This window comes from Cupressus sempervirens, chromosome 5 (assembly GCF_028749045.1).
Source record: "Cupressus sempervirens isolate cs-2001-9-10 chromosome 5, ASM2874904v1, whole genome shotgun sequence".
NCBI classification, from domain to species: domain Eukaryota; kingdom Viridiplantae; phylum Streptophyta; class Pinopsida; order Cupressales; family Cupressaceae; genus Cupressus; species Cupressus sempervirens.
The window spans coordinates 122,027,496-122,044,991 of record NC_143122.1 but is presented as its reverse complement, the minus strand read 5'-3'; the positions used below and the strand labels follow the sequence as shown (position 1 = coordinate 122,044,991).

At 32.7% G+C, this 17,496-nt stretch overlaps 1 protein-coding gene across 1 annotated transcript in view; it reads right to left on the bottom strand.

Annotated features, from left to right (window-relative positions):
* The window catches only part of LOC149554811 (uncharacterized), a 32,140-nt gene extending 15,841 nt beyond the window's left edge, over window positions 1–16,299 (bottom strand). Inside the window, exon 1 of the mRNA XM_089829061.1 lies at window positions 16,195–16,299. Coding sequence (XP_089685187.1) covers window positions 16,195–16,299 — 105 coding nt within the window. The remainder of the gene's footprint in view (window positions 1–16,194) is intronic.
* Window positions 16,300–17,496: the final 1,197 nt, after the last annotated feature.

The window sequence follows — 17,496 nt, the reverse complement described above, 5'->3', positions numbered from 1 at the left end:
TTGAATTAAATTCAAATACATAAGGAAGTGAACCTATTTAATTAAGTAAAATTAATTAAATAAGTAGAAGAATATGACAAGGTATAATTAATTAATTATAATGTCAATGGAGATATTAAATTAATTAATATAGTATTTTAAGACAATTTTAGGTGTCTACAAGTGTTACCAAACTTTGGTAGGTGACTCTTGTCTATATAAATAAATAATCTCACATGTATTTCATATCAATTGAAGATTATTTATATTATTTCAATTTATTTTATTATAATGAAAGATTTTATCATTTTGTGTGCTTGCATTCTATTTGTTAGATTCAAGATTTTTAATATGTTATCAGAGCCTTAGCAAGTGTTTGCATGTCACATATATTTTATTTTTATTTTTATTTTAAGTTGCAAGTTCTTTCAAGTCTTTTCGGAGACTCTTTGAACTCAAATATAAATCGCATGGTCATTTGTGGTGCTAAAATACTATTTTTTACACTATAGCCTCATCACCAACAAGTGACAATGCAAAACTCTTTTTGGTTCAATTTGCCACAAAAAAAAAAAAATCATATGGGTCATTTTTACATTTTTCATTAAGGAAACAAAGTGGGAGAAAATCACGTCACAAGACTACATCACATCCCCTCTCTAATTGAATTTTTTAGTTTGACAGTCAATTTTGTAGAGCTCATAAGTTGTTCATTTTTTGCTATTCTTTTTAGAACTTTTTTTTAAAATGAGCTAATTTTTAATAATTTTTGCATTGATGAAATCATATTTATTTACATGTCAGGTTTACTTATGAAACCATATTAGATACCCAATTCACTCTTTATTTAAGTTTACTTAAGTTTACTAGATGAGATTAGTTTTATTATTTAGGCAATATTGTGAGATATTTATGAGACATATATTTAATTTCTCATAGAAATTAAACACATCTTCATTTCTCACATGTTCTTATTTATCACGTCACCTACCTTTGGTAAGTGTCTAACTTTGGTAAGAGGATTTGACCATGTGTCACCTAAGTTTGTTAGGTGAATTTGACCATGTGCTAACTAACTTTGGTAGGTGACTCTTGTCTATATAAATAAATAATCTCGCATGTATTTCATATCACTTGAAATTCATTTATATTATTTTAATTTTTTTTTTATTATAATGAAAGATTTTCTCATTTTGCATGCTTGCATTCTACTTGTTAGATTCAAGGTTTCTAACATGGTATTAGAGCCTTAACAAGTGTTTGCAGATTACATATATTTTGCTTCTATTTGTATTTTGTGTTGGTAATTCTTTTGAGGCTTTCCAGAGACTCTCTAACAAATATAACTTTTAGGGTCATTTGTTATGTTAAAACACATTTTTTAGACTAGAGCCCCATCATCAACAAGTGACAATGCAAAACGATTTCTGAGTTTCGTTCACCACAAAAAATAACCATTTGAGTCATTTTTAGATTTTTCATTTAGACAAAGAATTGAGAGAAAATCACATTGCAAGGCTACATCACATCCTCTCTAATTGAATTTTTTTCATGTCCCCTATTCAAATAATTAAAAAATAAATAAACTTTGTTAAGGCAGGCAGGCTCCAAAAAGGTGAAATTTCGGAAAAAGGGGTTAATCTTTGGAAACCAATGGACTAATAAATAAAAATTATTATTAAATTATATTTTATTAACCCCTCTTGGACGTGAGTTAGGGTTATGCCCTCTTTAAAAGGGGTTTGGAGGCATTTTGGGCTCATTCTACATCTTGATTCTTGCTAATTTTCTTGTTGTTCTTCAGAGGCTGCCAAACCTGTGGAGAAGGAGACCCAAGAACGAGAGTTTGCAGGTTTCCAGGAAGGCTAAGGACGGGAGTTTGAAGCCATTCCATGTGCATGCTCATACAGAGTTTGCCTTTGTGCTGAATAGTGTCGATTTGGGTGTTTTCGGGGTTGTTTTTTGTTTGAGTTTGGGTTTTCAGTTGAGTGTTTCATATTAGTTTGGTTTGCTGCTGTATTTCAGACTTTATGATGTTAAGATAGAGCTGAATATATGTATTGGGTCATGATTAAACTTCTAAGATAGTTTATGAGTGTTTTGTGGTGTTTTCGAGCATTTTTTGTGTTAATTTCGGGAGCCCGATTGAGCATAGTTTTGCCCTACATTTGTGAGCTGTTGTGTAAAGGCTATACAAATCTGGAAATGTCATTTTTTAGGCTGTTATGCTGCTGAAATTTCTGTAAAAATGTCCATTTTCAGATTTATTAATAATTTGTGAAGTTGTGAAGTTTTTGACACTAATTTGGACATACCCGATTTGGGTTTTATTGGAAAATTGGCAGATCTTTGTAATATTGGTTGTTTGATTTTAAAGTTCTAATTTGAGGCTGGAAATATCATAAAAAAATCAGTAAAGGGACATTACAGTGGTATCAGAGCCGTGATCTTGCCAGCCTGAGGGTTTGTAGAAGTTGCATGTCAATTTTAACAACTACCTAGATCTTGCATGTCAAGTTTTGATAACTACCCAGATCTTGCATGTCATATTTTATGATTGCATGCAACTAAGTGAAAGAGAAAAAAGATATTTGTAGCGAGAAAAGAATAAAGAAATTTTGATCAAACCCCCAGTTGAAAGCAAAAGTACAAAATCCAAGGGGAAGAAAAAAGTATGGCTGATCCAGATGAGATGGCAAAGAAATTCTTCCAAGACATCCAAAATACTCAGAAGCAAACAGTGGATGGTTTGGCGGAAACTAGAGAGACTTTGCGAATATTGACAAAAAAATTACAAGGAATTGCATCTATTAATGAGAAAGGGAGCACTTCAGAGGAGCCAAGAAATGGGAGATCCACACCATCTAAATCAACCAAATCTATTTTCTTGCCTGCAGATGAGCCACCAGTACCAAATCCAGCCATTAATCCAGTGGAAGAGGTTACAGGTAATTTGATTACATTAAGAGCTACTTACAATGGCTTAGATGATGACTTTCGTAGTTCAGTTCCTTTTAGAGAATATGTGGATATGATGAATGCTTTGATGCCCAAGAAAGAGAACAGGAGGGAGCATGACACAAGTGGAAGAGAGCTCAAAAATAAAATAAGCAAGTTTACAGCACCTACTTTTGATGGAACAAATAAAATTTCAGCTAGAGCATGGCTACAAAAATTACAAACTTTCTTCACACTTAACCCCATGAAAGAGAGTGATGCTATTCAATTTGCAAGTCTACACTTGGAAGATGCAGCCTATGATTGGTGGTATCATGGAATGACTACTCAAGGTCACGATCAGGTAACTACATTTGAATATTTCAGTCAAAAGGTGATAGATAGATTTGACCTCAAGGATGATGAAGAGTACTTTAAAGAATTGTCAAAGTTGAAGCAAACCAAATCAGTTAATGAGTATATAGAAGAATTTCAAAAAGTGGTTGTTATGGTACCTGATATGAGTGAAAAGAGGATCGTTTATCTTTTTCTTGATGGTTTAGAAGATTTTGTTAAGGGTTTGGTTAAGGCTTTCTCACCCTCAACCTTACAGGAAGCTATCAAAAGAAGCTTGCAACTTGAAACTTGCGTGCCTATGAAATCAATCACTAATCAAAAACCCCCAAATCGTTGGCATCATAAGGGAAATTTTTAGAAAAAGACTTTCCCAACACTACCACCAAAAGATGTGAAAAATGTGGCAAAAAAAAAGGTAGATGAAGAGACTAGGAGTGAATTACGAAGGAAAAAGCTTTGTTTTACTTGTAGATAACCATGGGTTTCAGGACACAGATGTTTGGGAAAAGGTCAAGTGCACTATATTGAAGTTGCTTCAGAATCTGATTCAAATGAGCATGAGGAATTTCATGATACTAAGGAGGAGGTAGAAGAAGAGAAAGTAAAAGAAATCAGCAAGGATGGCACTTTAGCAGCATTATCAGGAGTCCCAAGATACCATCCCTTCCGAATTCGAGGGGTACTAGCAGGGCAAAGGTTGACTGTTCTTCTTGATAGTGGGGCAACTCACAATTTTATTGATGAGGGATTTGTCATGAAAAGAGGGCTTAAAGCAGAAGATTTTGACGGATTCAATGTTACTGTAGCTGATGGATTCACTATGCCTTGCACATGGGTGGTGAAACAACTCAAGATGACCTTAGGAGATTATGAGTTATGTGATGACTTCTATGTGGTTGGTATTGGGGAGACAGATCTTGTATTGGGTGTTCAATGGTTGCACTCTATCGGAGGCTATTACATGAACCATCAAACTATGAAGTTTAAATTTCATTCCAATGGGAAAGAAGTCATATTGAGAGGGTTATCGAATGGAGCACCTAAGGCGATCTCTGCAAAGAGGATGGAGAGGACTTTTCGAAGAGGACAAGTAACATGGGCAGCAGGAGTCATAATCCAACCAACAAGCTCTCCAAAGAATCAAGGTAATTTCCATTTTGAAATTCAAAATATTCTTGATAAGCATAGTATAGTTTTCAATGATTTGCCTCCAAGATTACCACCAGATAGAGGTTTTGAGCATGTTATAGAGTTAGAACAGGGTGCCAAACCAGTTATAACAACCCCATACCGCCATCCAAAAGGTTATAAGGAAGAAATTGAAAAAACTATTAAAGAACTCCTGGACATGGGATTCATAAGGCCTAGCTCTAGTCCATTTGCATCATCTGTGGTACTTGTCAAGAAAAAGGATGGTACAATGAGAATGTGTATAGACTACAGGGCTCTAAACAAGAAGACCATAAAAAATAGGTATCCCATACCACGCATAGATGAACTCATTGATGAGTTACATGGTGTTGTATACTTCTCAAAAATTGACTTAAGATCGGGCTACCATCAAATCCGAATGAGGAGTGAAGATGTGGAAAAGACTGCTTTCAGATGTCACTATGGGCACTTTGAATTTCTTGTTATGCCATTTGGACTCACTAATGCACCTGCAACATTCCAATCTTGTATGAATAAGGTATTCAGTCAGCATCTTCAAAAATTTGTTTTGGTATTTTTTGATGATATCTTGATATACAGTAAAACATGGGAAGAGCATCTAAAGCACATAGACACTGTTTTGGGAATCTTGGAGCAGCAATCCTTCTATGCTAAGCTATCTAAATGTGAGTTTGGTTTGACAGAGATCCTATATTTGGGACATATTATAAGCTCTAAAGGAGTACGGGTTAATCAACAAAAAATTCAGGCAATTTTGGATTGGCCTCCACCCACTAATCTTACACAGTTGAGAGGTTTCTTCGGGTTGTGTAGCTACTATAGGAGATTTGCTAAGGGATTTTCTCAGCTTGCTGCCCCCTTGACTGATTTGACAAAGAAAGGAGCTTTTTTTTGGACAGAAGAGGCACAAAAAACATTTGATAAGCTTAAGGAGGTAATGAGTTCATGCCCTGTGCTTGCAATTCCAAATTTCTCTTTACCTTTTGTTGTTGAATGTGATGCTTCGGGAGAAGGTATAGGGGCTGTCCTAACTCAAAGGGGACATCCAATAGCATTTGAGAGTCGAAAATTAAATCAATCAGAGAAAGGGTACTCCATCTATGATAAGGAAATGTTGGCAATCATGCATGCACTTCATAAGTTTAGACAATATTTGGTATGTGGGAGATTCATTGTAAAGACAGACCATAATAGCCTCAGGTTCTTCTTGAACCAAAGGGATTTGAATGATCGTCAACAAAAATGGGTAAGCAAATTGCAAGCTTATGATTTTGATATTGAATACATGAAAGGAAAGAATAATGTGGTTGTTGATGCTCTCTCAAGAAAGCCCACTTTGTGTTCCTTATCATCTATCTCTGCTGATTGGAAAGTCTCCATAATTTTAGAGTATGCTAAAGATTCATTTGCCACCAAGATTTTGGATAAGTTAGTGGATGATAACAGGTACAAGGTTGTTGATGAATTGATTTATTACAAGAACAGGATCTTCTTAGTGCCAGGGTCAAAAACTAAGGAGAGGATATTGAGGGCCTTTCATGACACACCTTTGGCTGGTCACCAGGGATACTTCAAGACATACAGGCAAATTCGAGAGCAGTTTTCATGGAAGGGTATGAAGGAGGATGTCCTTAAACACATTAAGGAATGTATGGTATGCCAACAAAGCAAGAGTGAGCAAAATTTTCCTACAGGGTTGTTGCAGCCACTTCCTATTCCCGAACAAAAATGGAAAAGTATTTCCATGGATTTCATCACTGGGTTGCCCAAGGTACAAGGTAAGGATTGCATATATGTGGTGGTAGATAGACTAACTAAGTATGCACATTTCTTTCCTATCACATCTGATTTCAAGGCATCACAAGTGGTCGAATTGTTCTTCAAGGAAATTTTTAGATTACATGGTTTGCCTAGAAACATTGTTAGTGACCGGGACAGTAGATTCCTCAGCTCTTTTTGGAAGGAGCTCTTTCATTTGGCAGGAACTAAACTCACTCCCAATACTAGCTATCACCCTCAAACAGATGGACAAACAGAGATAGTTAATAAATGGATAGAAGGATATTTGAGAAACTATGTTTCAAATCAACAACATGCTTGGGTGAAATGGTTACACCTAGGGGAGTATTGTTACAATACATCTCATCACATGTCTATTGGTATGCCTCCTTTTCATGCTTTTTATGGTTATGATGCCCTTTCCTTTATTGATCTAATACTTTTCGATAGCAGAGTACCCGTAGCAAGTGATTTCATCAAGCAAAGCCAAGACATAATAAGGTCCCTCAAGGATAATCTACAACATGCACAAAACCAACAAAAGATATATGCTGATAGGAAAAGGATTTAAAGATCTTTTGAGGTGGGAGATTTGGTATTTGTTAGGTTGCAGCCATATAAGAAAAGCACCTTGAAGAGAAGTGGGGCAGAGAAACTCAAGCCAAGGTTCTATGGGCCTTATAAAATCATCAAGAAGGTAGGAGAGGTAGCTTATGAATTGGAGCTCCCACCAAACAGCAAAATACATAATATTTTTCATGTATCTTGCTTAAAGAAGGTTCTAGGCCAGCAAACCATAGTATCTATAGAATTACCACCTCTTGATGATGAAGGGAAATTAGTTTTGATACCAGAAGAGATTTTGGATACAAGAGAGAAAAGGTTGAGAAATAGGAGCATTATAGAGCATTTGGTCAAATGGAAAGGATTACCACTAGAGGATGCAACTTGGGAAGGAGAACATATTCTTGAGAATTCCAACCTTCATTTCTTGAGGACAAGCAATATTTGGGAGGGGAGGACTTGTCATGTCCCCTATTCAAATAATTAAAAAAAAAAAAAAACTTTGTTAAGGCAGGCAGGCTCCAAAAAGGTGAAATTTCGGAAAAAGGGGTTAATCTTTGGAAACCAATGGACTAATAAATAAAAATTATTATTAAATTATATTTTATTAACCCCTCTTGGACGTGAGTTAGGGTTATGCCCTCTTTAAAAGGGGTTTGGAAGCATTTTGGGCTCATTCTACATCTTGATTCTTGCTAATTTTTTTGTTGTTCTTCAGAGGCTGCCAAACCTGTGGAGAAGGAGACCCAAGAATGGGAGTTTGTAGGTTTCCAGGAAGGCTAAGGATGGGATTTTGAATCCATTCCATGTGCATGCTCATACAGAGTTTGCCTTTGTGCTGAATAGTGCCAATTTGGGTGTTTTCGGGGTTGTTTTTGGTTTGAGTTTGGGTTTTCAGTTGAGTGTTTCATATTAGTTTGGTTTTCTGCTGTATTTCAGACTTTATGATGTTAAGATAGAGCTGAATATATGTATTGGGTCGTGATTAAACTTCTGAGATAGTTTATGAGTGTTTTGTGGTGTTTCCGGGCATTTTTTGTGTTAATTTCGGGAGCCCGATTGAGCATAGTTTTGCCCTACATTTGTGAGTTGTTGTGTAAAGGCTATACAAATCTGGAAATGTCATTTTTTAGGCTGTTATGCTGCTAAAATTTCTGTTAAAATGTCCATTTTCAGATTTATTAATAATTTGTGAAGTTGTGAAGTTTTTGGCACTAATTTGGACATACCTGATTTGGATTTTATTGGGAAATTGGCAGATCTTTGTAATATTGGTTGTTTGATTTTAAAGTTCTGATTTGAGGCTGGAAATATCAATAAAAATCAGTAAAGGGACATTTCAATTTTTCAATTTCATAGTCGATATTCTAGAGCTCATAACTTGGTCATTTTTTGCTCCTTTTAAAGCAATCTTTTTTTAAATGGGTCAGTTTTTAATGATTTTTGTGATAATGGAATCATATTTATTTACATATCAGGTTTACTTACGAGACCATGTTAAATATTCAATTTCACTATTTACTTAAGTTTCACTAGGTGAGATTGGTTTTATTATTTAAGTAATATTGTGAGATATTTATGAGATATATATTTAATTTCTTATAGTAATTAAAAATGTCTTAATTTTTCACGTGTTCTCATTTAACACATGTTACATACCACTGATAGGTGCCTAACTTTGGTAGGTGGATTTGACCATGTGCCACATAACTTCGATAGGTGGATTTAACAATGCGTTATCTAAGTTCTAACTTTGGTAGGTTCTACCAAATTTTAGTAGGTGAATCTTGCCTATATAAATATGTAATCTCTCATGTATTTAATATCAATTGAAAGTCATTTATATTATTTCAATCTATTTCATTATAATGAAAGATCTTATCATTTTGTGTGCTTGCATTCTACTTGTTAGGCCCAAGGTTTTTAACAATTTTTTTTCTTTTTCTTTTATTTATTTTTCTAAACTCACTTTATGAAGTTTGACTTCATTTATAAAAATATCTCATGGCTTGATATTTTGATTTATTTTTTTACTTTTATATTATTTATTTTATTTTTAATTTCAAGCAATATTAATATTTTTCAAATGACATAAATAGGTAAATCTTCTCAATTAAAGTGTTTAAAGTCACAAATCAAATTAAGATCACTTAATAAAGCTAATAATTTACTTTAACTCAAATTTGACTTTATTTTCCAAAATATCCTTAAATATCTCATAATATCTCATTTGAAAAAAAATCTTTATAATTTTATTTATTTTTCCAAACCCACACTTTATAAAGTTTGACTTCATTTACAAAAATATCTCATTTTTGATATATTGATTTATTATTTTGCTTTTAATTTTAACTAATATTAATATTTTCTTTTTGCCTAATTTATTTTCAAAAATACACACAAAATATAATTTTTTTTTATTTTTAAAGAGAGGTAAACGCTTTGACCTGGAGCGATGAACCAGTGAGGCCACAAACAGGGGACCTCATCCCCATTAGATTTGAACCTTGATGGCAAGGATAACAATGCAACAACTTAACCATCACAACATGCGACTATTGGCACACAAAATACAATTTTATTCATTTAACAGAAACATATATTTTTATAATAAAATTTAAATAGTTTTTTCTTTAATAATAATGAGTTTTTTTTCAAATGAATTCTGTAATTTTGATTTCAATTTTAAAAGAGTTTTCCTTTAAAAATAATTAATTTTCTTTCAAATGAAATCTACAATTTGAATTTCAAATATAAAATGATTTTCCTTTAAAATAATAAGATTTTAAAAAAAATGAAATCTATAACTTTGTTATCAAATCTAAATGATTTTTTTCTTTTGTTTAACAATACTAGGTTTTGTTGTCTTCCCTAATGTTTCCAACATGATAAACTCCCAAAATTAGATAAACAAACTAATTTTTTCTTCTTCAACCTTTCACAAATACAAATGGAATCTCTTTAATTAGCTCTATCTCATAGCACTAATTAAACAAAAAGAAAACAAGCTTTTGAAAGAAGATTTAAACACCAATTGAAAGATCTGAATAATTAGAGACCGAGCACAAATCTAGAGGTTTTTCCCTTTGAAGACTTTGTGTGCTTTTCAATCTAGTCTCTAGAATCCTCCTTGCAAACTAACCCAATCCACTCCCCAATTTCCCCTTCTAAATATGCTCAATTTTGCTTTCTAAATTCTCATCCAATTTTTTGATTTTCTCTCCAAATTCTCCTTCAAATTTTTCAACTAGTTATACAAAATCTCTTCTTTAAAAATGAATATAAAGTCTCTTGTATAGAAAAATATTCTCAATTAGAGTTTCTAAAGTCACAAATCTAATTAAGATCACTTAATAAAGTTAATAATTTCATTTAACTCAAATTTGACTTTATCTCCAAAATGTGCTAAAATGTCACATAATATCTCATTTGGCAAAAAGAGTTTCTTTCTTATTTATTTTTTCAAACTCACTTTATTAAGTTTGACTATATTTTAAAAAAATATCTCATGTTTTGATATCTTAATTTTATTTATTTTAATTTTATTTTAATTTCAACTAATATTAATATTTTCCAAATGACATAAATAGGCAAATCTTGTCAATTAGAGTTTCTAAACTCACAAATCAAATTAGGATCAATTAATAAAGCTAATATTTTTCTTTAATTCAAATTTTACTTTATTTTCCAAAATATTCTAAAATATCTCATAATATCTCATTTGAAATAAAACATCTTTTTCTTTTTAATTTTATTTATTTTTTCAAACCCATTTTATGAAGTTTCACTTAATTTACAAAAATATCTCATGTTTTGATATTTTGATTTATTTTTTGCTTTTAATTTTTATTTATTTCATTTTGAATTTCAACTAATGTTAATATTTTTTTTGCCTATATTATTATAATCAAATCTAAATGGGGTTTCCTTTAATAATAATGAGTTTTCTTTGAAATGAATTCTATAATTTTGATTTCAAATTTAAAAGAGTTTTTCTTTAAAAATAATGAGTTTTCTTTCAAATGAAATCTATAATTTGAATTTTATGATCAAATCTAAATGATTTTTTTTCTTTTGTTTAACAATGGTGATTTTTTTGTCTTCCTTAATTTTTCCAACAAGATAAACCCCAAAATTAAATAACAAATATAACACCAGAACTATTTTTCTTTCTTCAATCTTTCACCAACAAAAATGAAATCTCTTTAATTCAACTCTGCCATATAAAATTAAACAAATAAAAGAAAACAAGCTTTTGAAAGAAGGTTTACAAAATTTCACAAATAACTAAAGATCCTACATTTTTAAACACCAGTTGAGAGATTTGAACAATTGGAGATCGACCACAAATCCATAGGTTTTTCCATTTGAAGCCTTTGTATGTTCTTTAATACAGTCTTTAGAATCCTCCTTGCAAACTCACCCACCCTGCTCTCCAATTTCCCCTTCCAAATATGCCCAATTTTGCTCTCTAAATTCTCATCCAATTTTCTAATTTGCTTTCCAAATTCTCCTTCATTTTTTCCAACTTCTTGTACAAAAATCTCTTGCTTGAAAATTAATATAAAGTCTCTTCTATAGAAAAATATTCTCAATTAGAGTCTCTAAAGTCACAAATCTATATGATCACTTAATAAAACTCATAATTTTCTTTAACTCAAATTTGACTTTATTTTCCAAAATATCCTAAAATATCTCATTTGGGGAGGACTTTTTCCTTTTTAATTTTATTTATTTTTCCAAACCCCCTTTATGAAGTTTGACTTCATTTACAAAAATATCTCATGTTTTGATTTTTTGATTTATTTTTGTCTTTTGATATTTTTTAATTTTAACTACTATTAATATTTTTCAAATTACATAAATAGGTAATATATCATATATTTCATATTTTAAATAACTATTCAATTAAATTAAATTTCTACAAAGCGCAATTAAATTCTAACCTTTAAATACATCAAGCCCCTTAATTAAATATAAATATTTAATTAACCATATTATATACATATCATGATATTTAATACAACAAGCATAGGTCAATCCAAACCATGAAAACTGACTAAACCAACGAAACGAAACCACAATCAAAAGATAAAGGGTTTTTGATTCTATGTCACTTGACAACTCGATTAGTTGGTCAAAAGAGACTTTTCCATGATGTTGGGACAACTAAGGTTTAGGTTGGGATTTAAGCTTGATTATTATATCCCCTTCCTTGCCATAGAGTTGCGATTAGGCATAGTTATCCTAGCAATTCAAGGAAGTCGATGGCCAATACCTAAAATTTTGCATAAAAGATGAGTATGTGCATTTACATACATCTAAACTAAACAATCAATAGAAAAAAGTGGTGCATCATGTAGATCTTGAATCACAGATGACTAGGACTCCCTCCCTCAATCATATTATAAATGTAAAACAATACTATAAGATAAGTACACACCATACACATGCAAGTATGGGGTAAGTAACCAATAATCCATCTACATTATCTATACATTATCATTATGAAACTAACTGTAATCACTATGTGAAAACATATAAAACCTCATCATCAAATTGAATAACCATGATCATCATTAACACATGTAAAATCTTAAGTATGCATTATCTTATGATATATATGAATCTAACATGAAGTAGTGTAAATCAACTAAGAAATAAAGTATCACTATTACAAGATTAAACACTATCATCACTATCGAATGTAATCAATTTACCCTACAAAATAATGATTACATTTCAAAGATTACTAATAGCTAATATGTTCATTGAAGGCCTAATAGGGTTTAATAGAGGAATCTGCAGTGATGGAAAAAGGACGGGTATTACATAGTTGATCAAGTTAAAGATTATCCACTACTAGTTAGGATTCAAGATGGTAGAAGAAATTAATGAAGTGATGATGGTTGACACAAAGGTAATTGAGCATCTAATGTATGAAATGATTCTATTGATAGTGGACAAGAAAAACATAATATGAGCATCGTCATTGCTCCCAAATGATGTTATTCATACAAAGAATATAAGTGCATTCTTAAAGGTTAAGATTGAAGAACTTTGTGACAAAGAAATTTGTAAACTATATGGAAGATTATGTGAAAATAGGGTCTTGAAGACTCAACATAAGCACTTGTAAGAGACAACCTTGCACTATGTAGTGGAGATCCCTAATTTCTTCCATAAATATTGGGTTAGGTTCATGTTGAGTAGAGTGCATGGTCAGTACATATGACAGGACAAACCCTACCAAATCATGAAGGAAGTGATTTGAAGGGTTACTAGATTTAGCTCCACCAAGTTAGAGCTAACCACTTGGATAATTGCAATTATGAAAGTTGCAAACCAAATAGGAGTTCATCATGATGGGTGAGCTTGCATAGAAAATGACATCACAAGTCCTAAGGTGAGGTTTGCAAAATAGTAATTATTTATTGGATCTACTATTCAATTTGAGACAATAATGTGTCAAGAAGAGAAGTCTATGGTGTACACTAGATAATCCATGATAATGTTGGGATAGCTTTACGAGAAGTTGATGCAAAATCTAGGTAAGATTAAGAAAGACTGCGACAAGAATATTCTAAATTTTGAATCTCTTCTGATGATTTTCTTTTATCTTAGAAATTTTCTACCCTTCACATGGATGAAAGATAAAACCATCACAACTTAGTTTGAAAAGCTATACAAGAGACTTGAAAGAAAAGGAAATGCTACCTTGTGGGGGTATTTCAAGATTTTCTAGCAAGAGATGCACCAAAGGGAAATAATTCCCTTTAATATTATACAGGAGCACAATAATGAAATGTGTTTCCTTGCAAGCACAAATAGATGTATGGTTCGGGTGATCCAACCATAAACTCACTGGTTGACACCATTTTATTATGAAATAAGTGAATAAGTAGGAGGCAAAACATTGAAAGGTTAATGAACATGACACAATGCAAGGCCAAGTGAACCCTCAATGAAGGTGACCAAGCCCTCAACAATAAAAAAAATAACGGAAACATAACACAAGATACAAGTTTTGATTGAAAACCCAACTCTTTATTCATCAAATAACTAATAACATGCAACATGTCAGATTGTAAGGATTTCTTGGTTACAACCAAATACTAAGCAATTAAAATAACAGTTTTGAAAGATGTCACAAGATCCAAATGCCCCAACCCTAGCTATCCTACATCTATAACAACACAACAATCTGTTAGAAACACCAAGGAAGACCTAAACTTGTGTTCACAAGCCACCAAGAAATCTTCTTATTTCCTAAGCTCACACTTAGTTGCTAGTTATGCTAAACTTCACTCATTTCAACTACTCCTCACTATTTGACTTCTCCTCTGGCTCCACTACCCAGACATCTCTTTCTACTTGTGTAACCACAAGTCAGCCTATTACAAATAGAATTTTCTAGAACATAAGATGCCTTAAGTAAGATTATAAAAATCATTAAATGCACATAGGATAAAGAACCAAGACCCCAAATAGGTCCACACATATCCAATGATTGATCCATGTTACAATCACATGCTACACATATTGAATGTACCAAGTTAGCTAATCAAATCTCCCAAGAACATCTAGTCAGTGAACCAACCCACCAAACATGAGTAGAAACCACCAAGCATACTAGTAGACATCAAGAATACCAAGAAAGTACATCCATCAAGCTCCTACAAGAATGATTGAGCATAGGTTCCACTGAGAAGATCATCAACTGAGCATTGTAATCTTAACCTAGTTCCTTGGGTGAAATTATAACTAAAAAATACCACAATAATGACCAAACATAACCTCTTCTTCAATTGAGTTCACCAAATCCAATTTTAGAACCACTCCAACATACAAGATTGCTAGCTACCCCAGGATACTTCTACATCAAGCCCCCAAGGTGTGAAAAGATGTTCTTAATAACTAGAAAAACATCTTATGGAATTCAACACATAAATCCTGAACTGGTTCTTCACACACATGCCTCCCAAGTCTTTAACTTGTGTACTCTTTCCTTTGTTCTACTTATGCTAATATTTTCCTACAATACTCAATTGTTTACTTTTCTTCTTCATATCCTTCATCTGTGTATCACAAGTATGTTTGCCACGCTCATGTATAACCCTATGAGAATCCTTTAACTCAACTCTCTTACCAAAACTCAAGTTCCTCCTACCAAGTTCTTCATTCCATAAAGGAAATAGTGAAAAATTCATGGTACCCTTGTCAACAATAAATATATTCTTGACACAATCATGCACTTACCTATAATCATACTACCAAGGTCTACTAAGTAATATGTGACAACTACTCATGTCCACAATATCACACAACACCTGATCTACATATAGTCCAATCTAAAAATCAACAAGACATTGATCCCTCACTTCTAAAGCATGTTCATCTTATAACCAACTGATCTTGTAAGGACAAGGATGTCTTTCTCTCTTTAAACCAAGTTTATAAACTATCTCCTGAGTACTTAGGTTATCAGTACTACCACTATACACAATCAAACTCCAACATTTACCTCCAAAATTACATCGAGTTGTGAACAAATACCTTCTTTGATAAGGTTTAGCATCCTCTTACCAAACAATACTTGTCAAGCCAACAAGTTATCCTCAACCTCTGGCTCATTCATCAAGCTTTCACTTTCATTTTCCACAACAACTCTTTTATCACCAACCTTCCTATCAGTATTAGGATATTTAAAAGATCTATGTTCTTTTTCACCATATATGAAGCAAGTACCTTTAAATGCACCTTTTCCTATTCTTCTCCCCTATTCAACATTTTTTTCTTCATCCTCAACCATTGCCTTATCTTTCACCAAGTGATCATGCTTCTCCTTCCCTTGGGAATTATCGTAATGTCTTCTCTTTAACTTATCTTCTTCTTTTAGAGCATACTCATAAGCATCCTCAACCAAATCAATCTTTAGCATACTAATCTCATCCTAAATATTGAATCTCAAACCATTAATATACCTAGTCACCCTTAGAATGTCCTCCATGTCCAAACCGAATTGTTAACTAGTAAAACTCTTTAGTATAATCCTTCACATACATAAAGATTATGAAATCTCTTTAAAAAATCAAGTTCATAATTAGTAGGATTGAACTTATCCTTCAATTTTATCACCATCAATCTCCGTCTAGTGATTTTTAATTCACCTTCCTCTTATCTATCTCTCTATAGTACTTTCCACCATAAAGAAGCATGTCCTTTCAACTTAGTTTGTGCCAACCTCACTCTGAGTATATCACCAATATCCTCTAACTCAAAGTAATCTTACTAATCACCAATCCAATCAATCAAGTCCTTAGGATTCAAAGTACTAATGAAATTAGAAGCATCTATCTTATGCTTTAGCTTCAACCAAGCTTCATATCTATCCGATTGACCAACTTTGTCTTCCACGAATCTCTCCATCTGATCAGTCCTATCTTTTCCACTAGATCCAACAACCTCAAAGTCTTCAGAAACTTTTTCATAACCATCTTCAATACCCATGTTCCTTAGTACATGTGATATGGCTCTCATGATATCAATGACCATATCATTCTTCATTAACTCCATCTCTAAAATAAAATCTTATCCAACCTTCTTTGAAATTTTAGTCTCCACAACATCATAGAGATGTGAAATTTGACTAAGATCTAATCTTCTCACAAGCATCTTCCAAAATCTTAAAAAATCGTCTACAAAAAATCATACCTAATCGCCTTTTGACAACCTCCAAGTTTCTTACAAATTAGATTACAACTTGACACCTCACACCACAACCATGCAAGAGTTTCACATGTCCAAGAAAATATATCTGCAAATTGAATCACATGAAATCTCTACAACCACACTAACAATTTTCAACCAAGTCAAACCTTCACTTTGATACCACTTGGTGCAAAAGGTTGAGTGAACTCCAAATGGAGGTGACCAAGCCCCCAAAAATAACCACACAGTGGTAACAAAATACAAGATATAGGGTTCGATAGAAAATCTAACTCTTTATTCATCAAATAACTAATTACATGTAATGTGTTAGGCTATAATGCCTTCCTAGTTATGGCCAAATACAAAGAAATACATAAAAGTTTTGCAAGATCTCACAAGATCCAAATACCCCAACCCTCGGTAGCCCATATTTGTAACAATACAATAATCCAGTAGAAACACCAAGAGAGATCTAAACTTGTGCTAACAAGCCACCCAGGAATCTTCTTGTTTTCTAAGCTCACACTCAACTACTGGATTTGCTAAACTTTTCTCCTCTTAGCTACTCCTCACTAGTTGAATTATCCTCTAACTCTACTACCTAAAGCAATAACCAAACCCCTCTTTTATACTTGCACTGCCACAAGTAGGTCTATGACAAATAGAATCATCTAGAACATAAGATTCCTTATGTTAACTTATAACAATCATTACATCTACATAGGATAAATAGCTAAGACCCCAAATAGGTCCACACACATCCCATGATTGATCCACATCATGATCACATGCTATGCATATTAAATACACCAATTTGTCTAATCAAATCTCCCAAGAACATCCAAACAGTGAATCAAACCATCAAGAATTAGTAGCAATGATCAAGCATGTCAAGTATACACTAAGCATACTGAGCAAGCACATTAACTAAGCTCCCACAAGAATCATCGAGCATAAGTTCCACCGAGCAGATCATCAACTAAGCACCATAAGCTT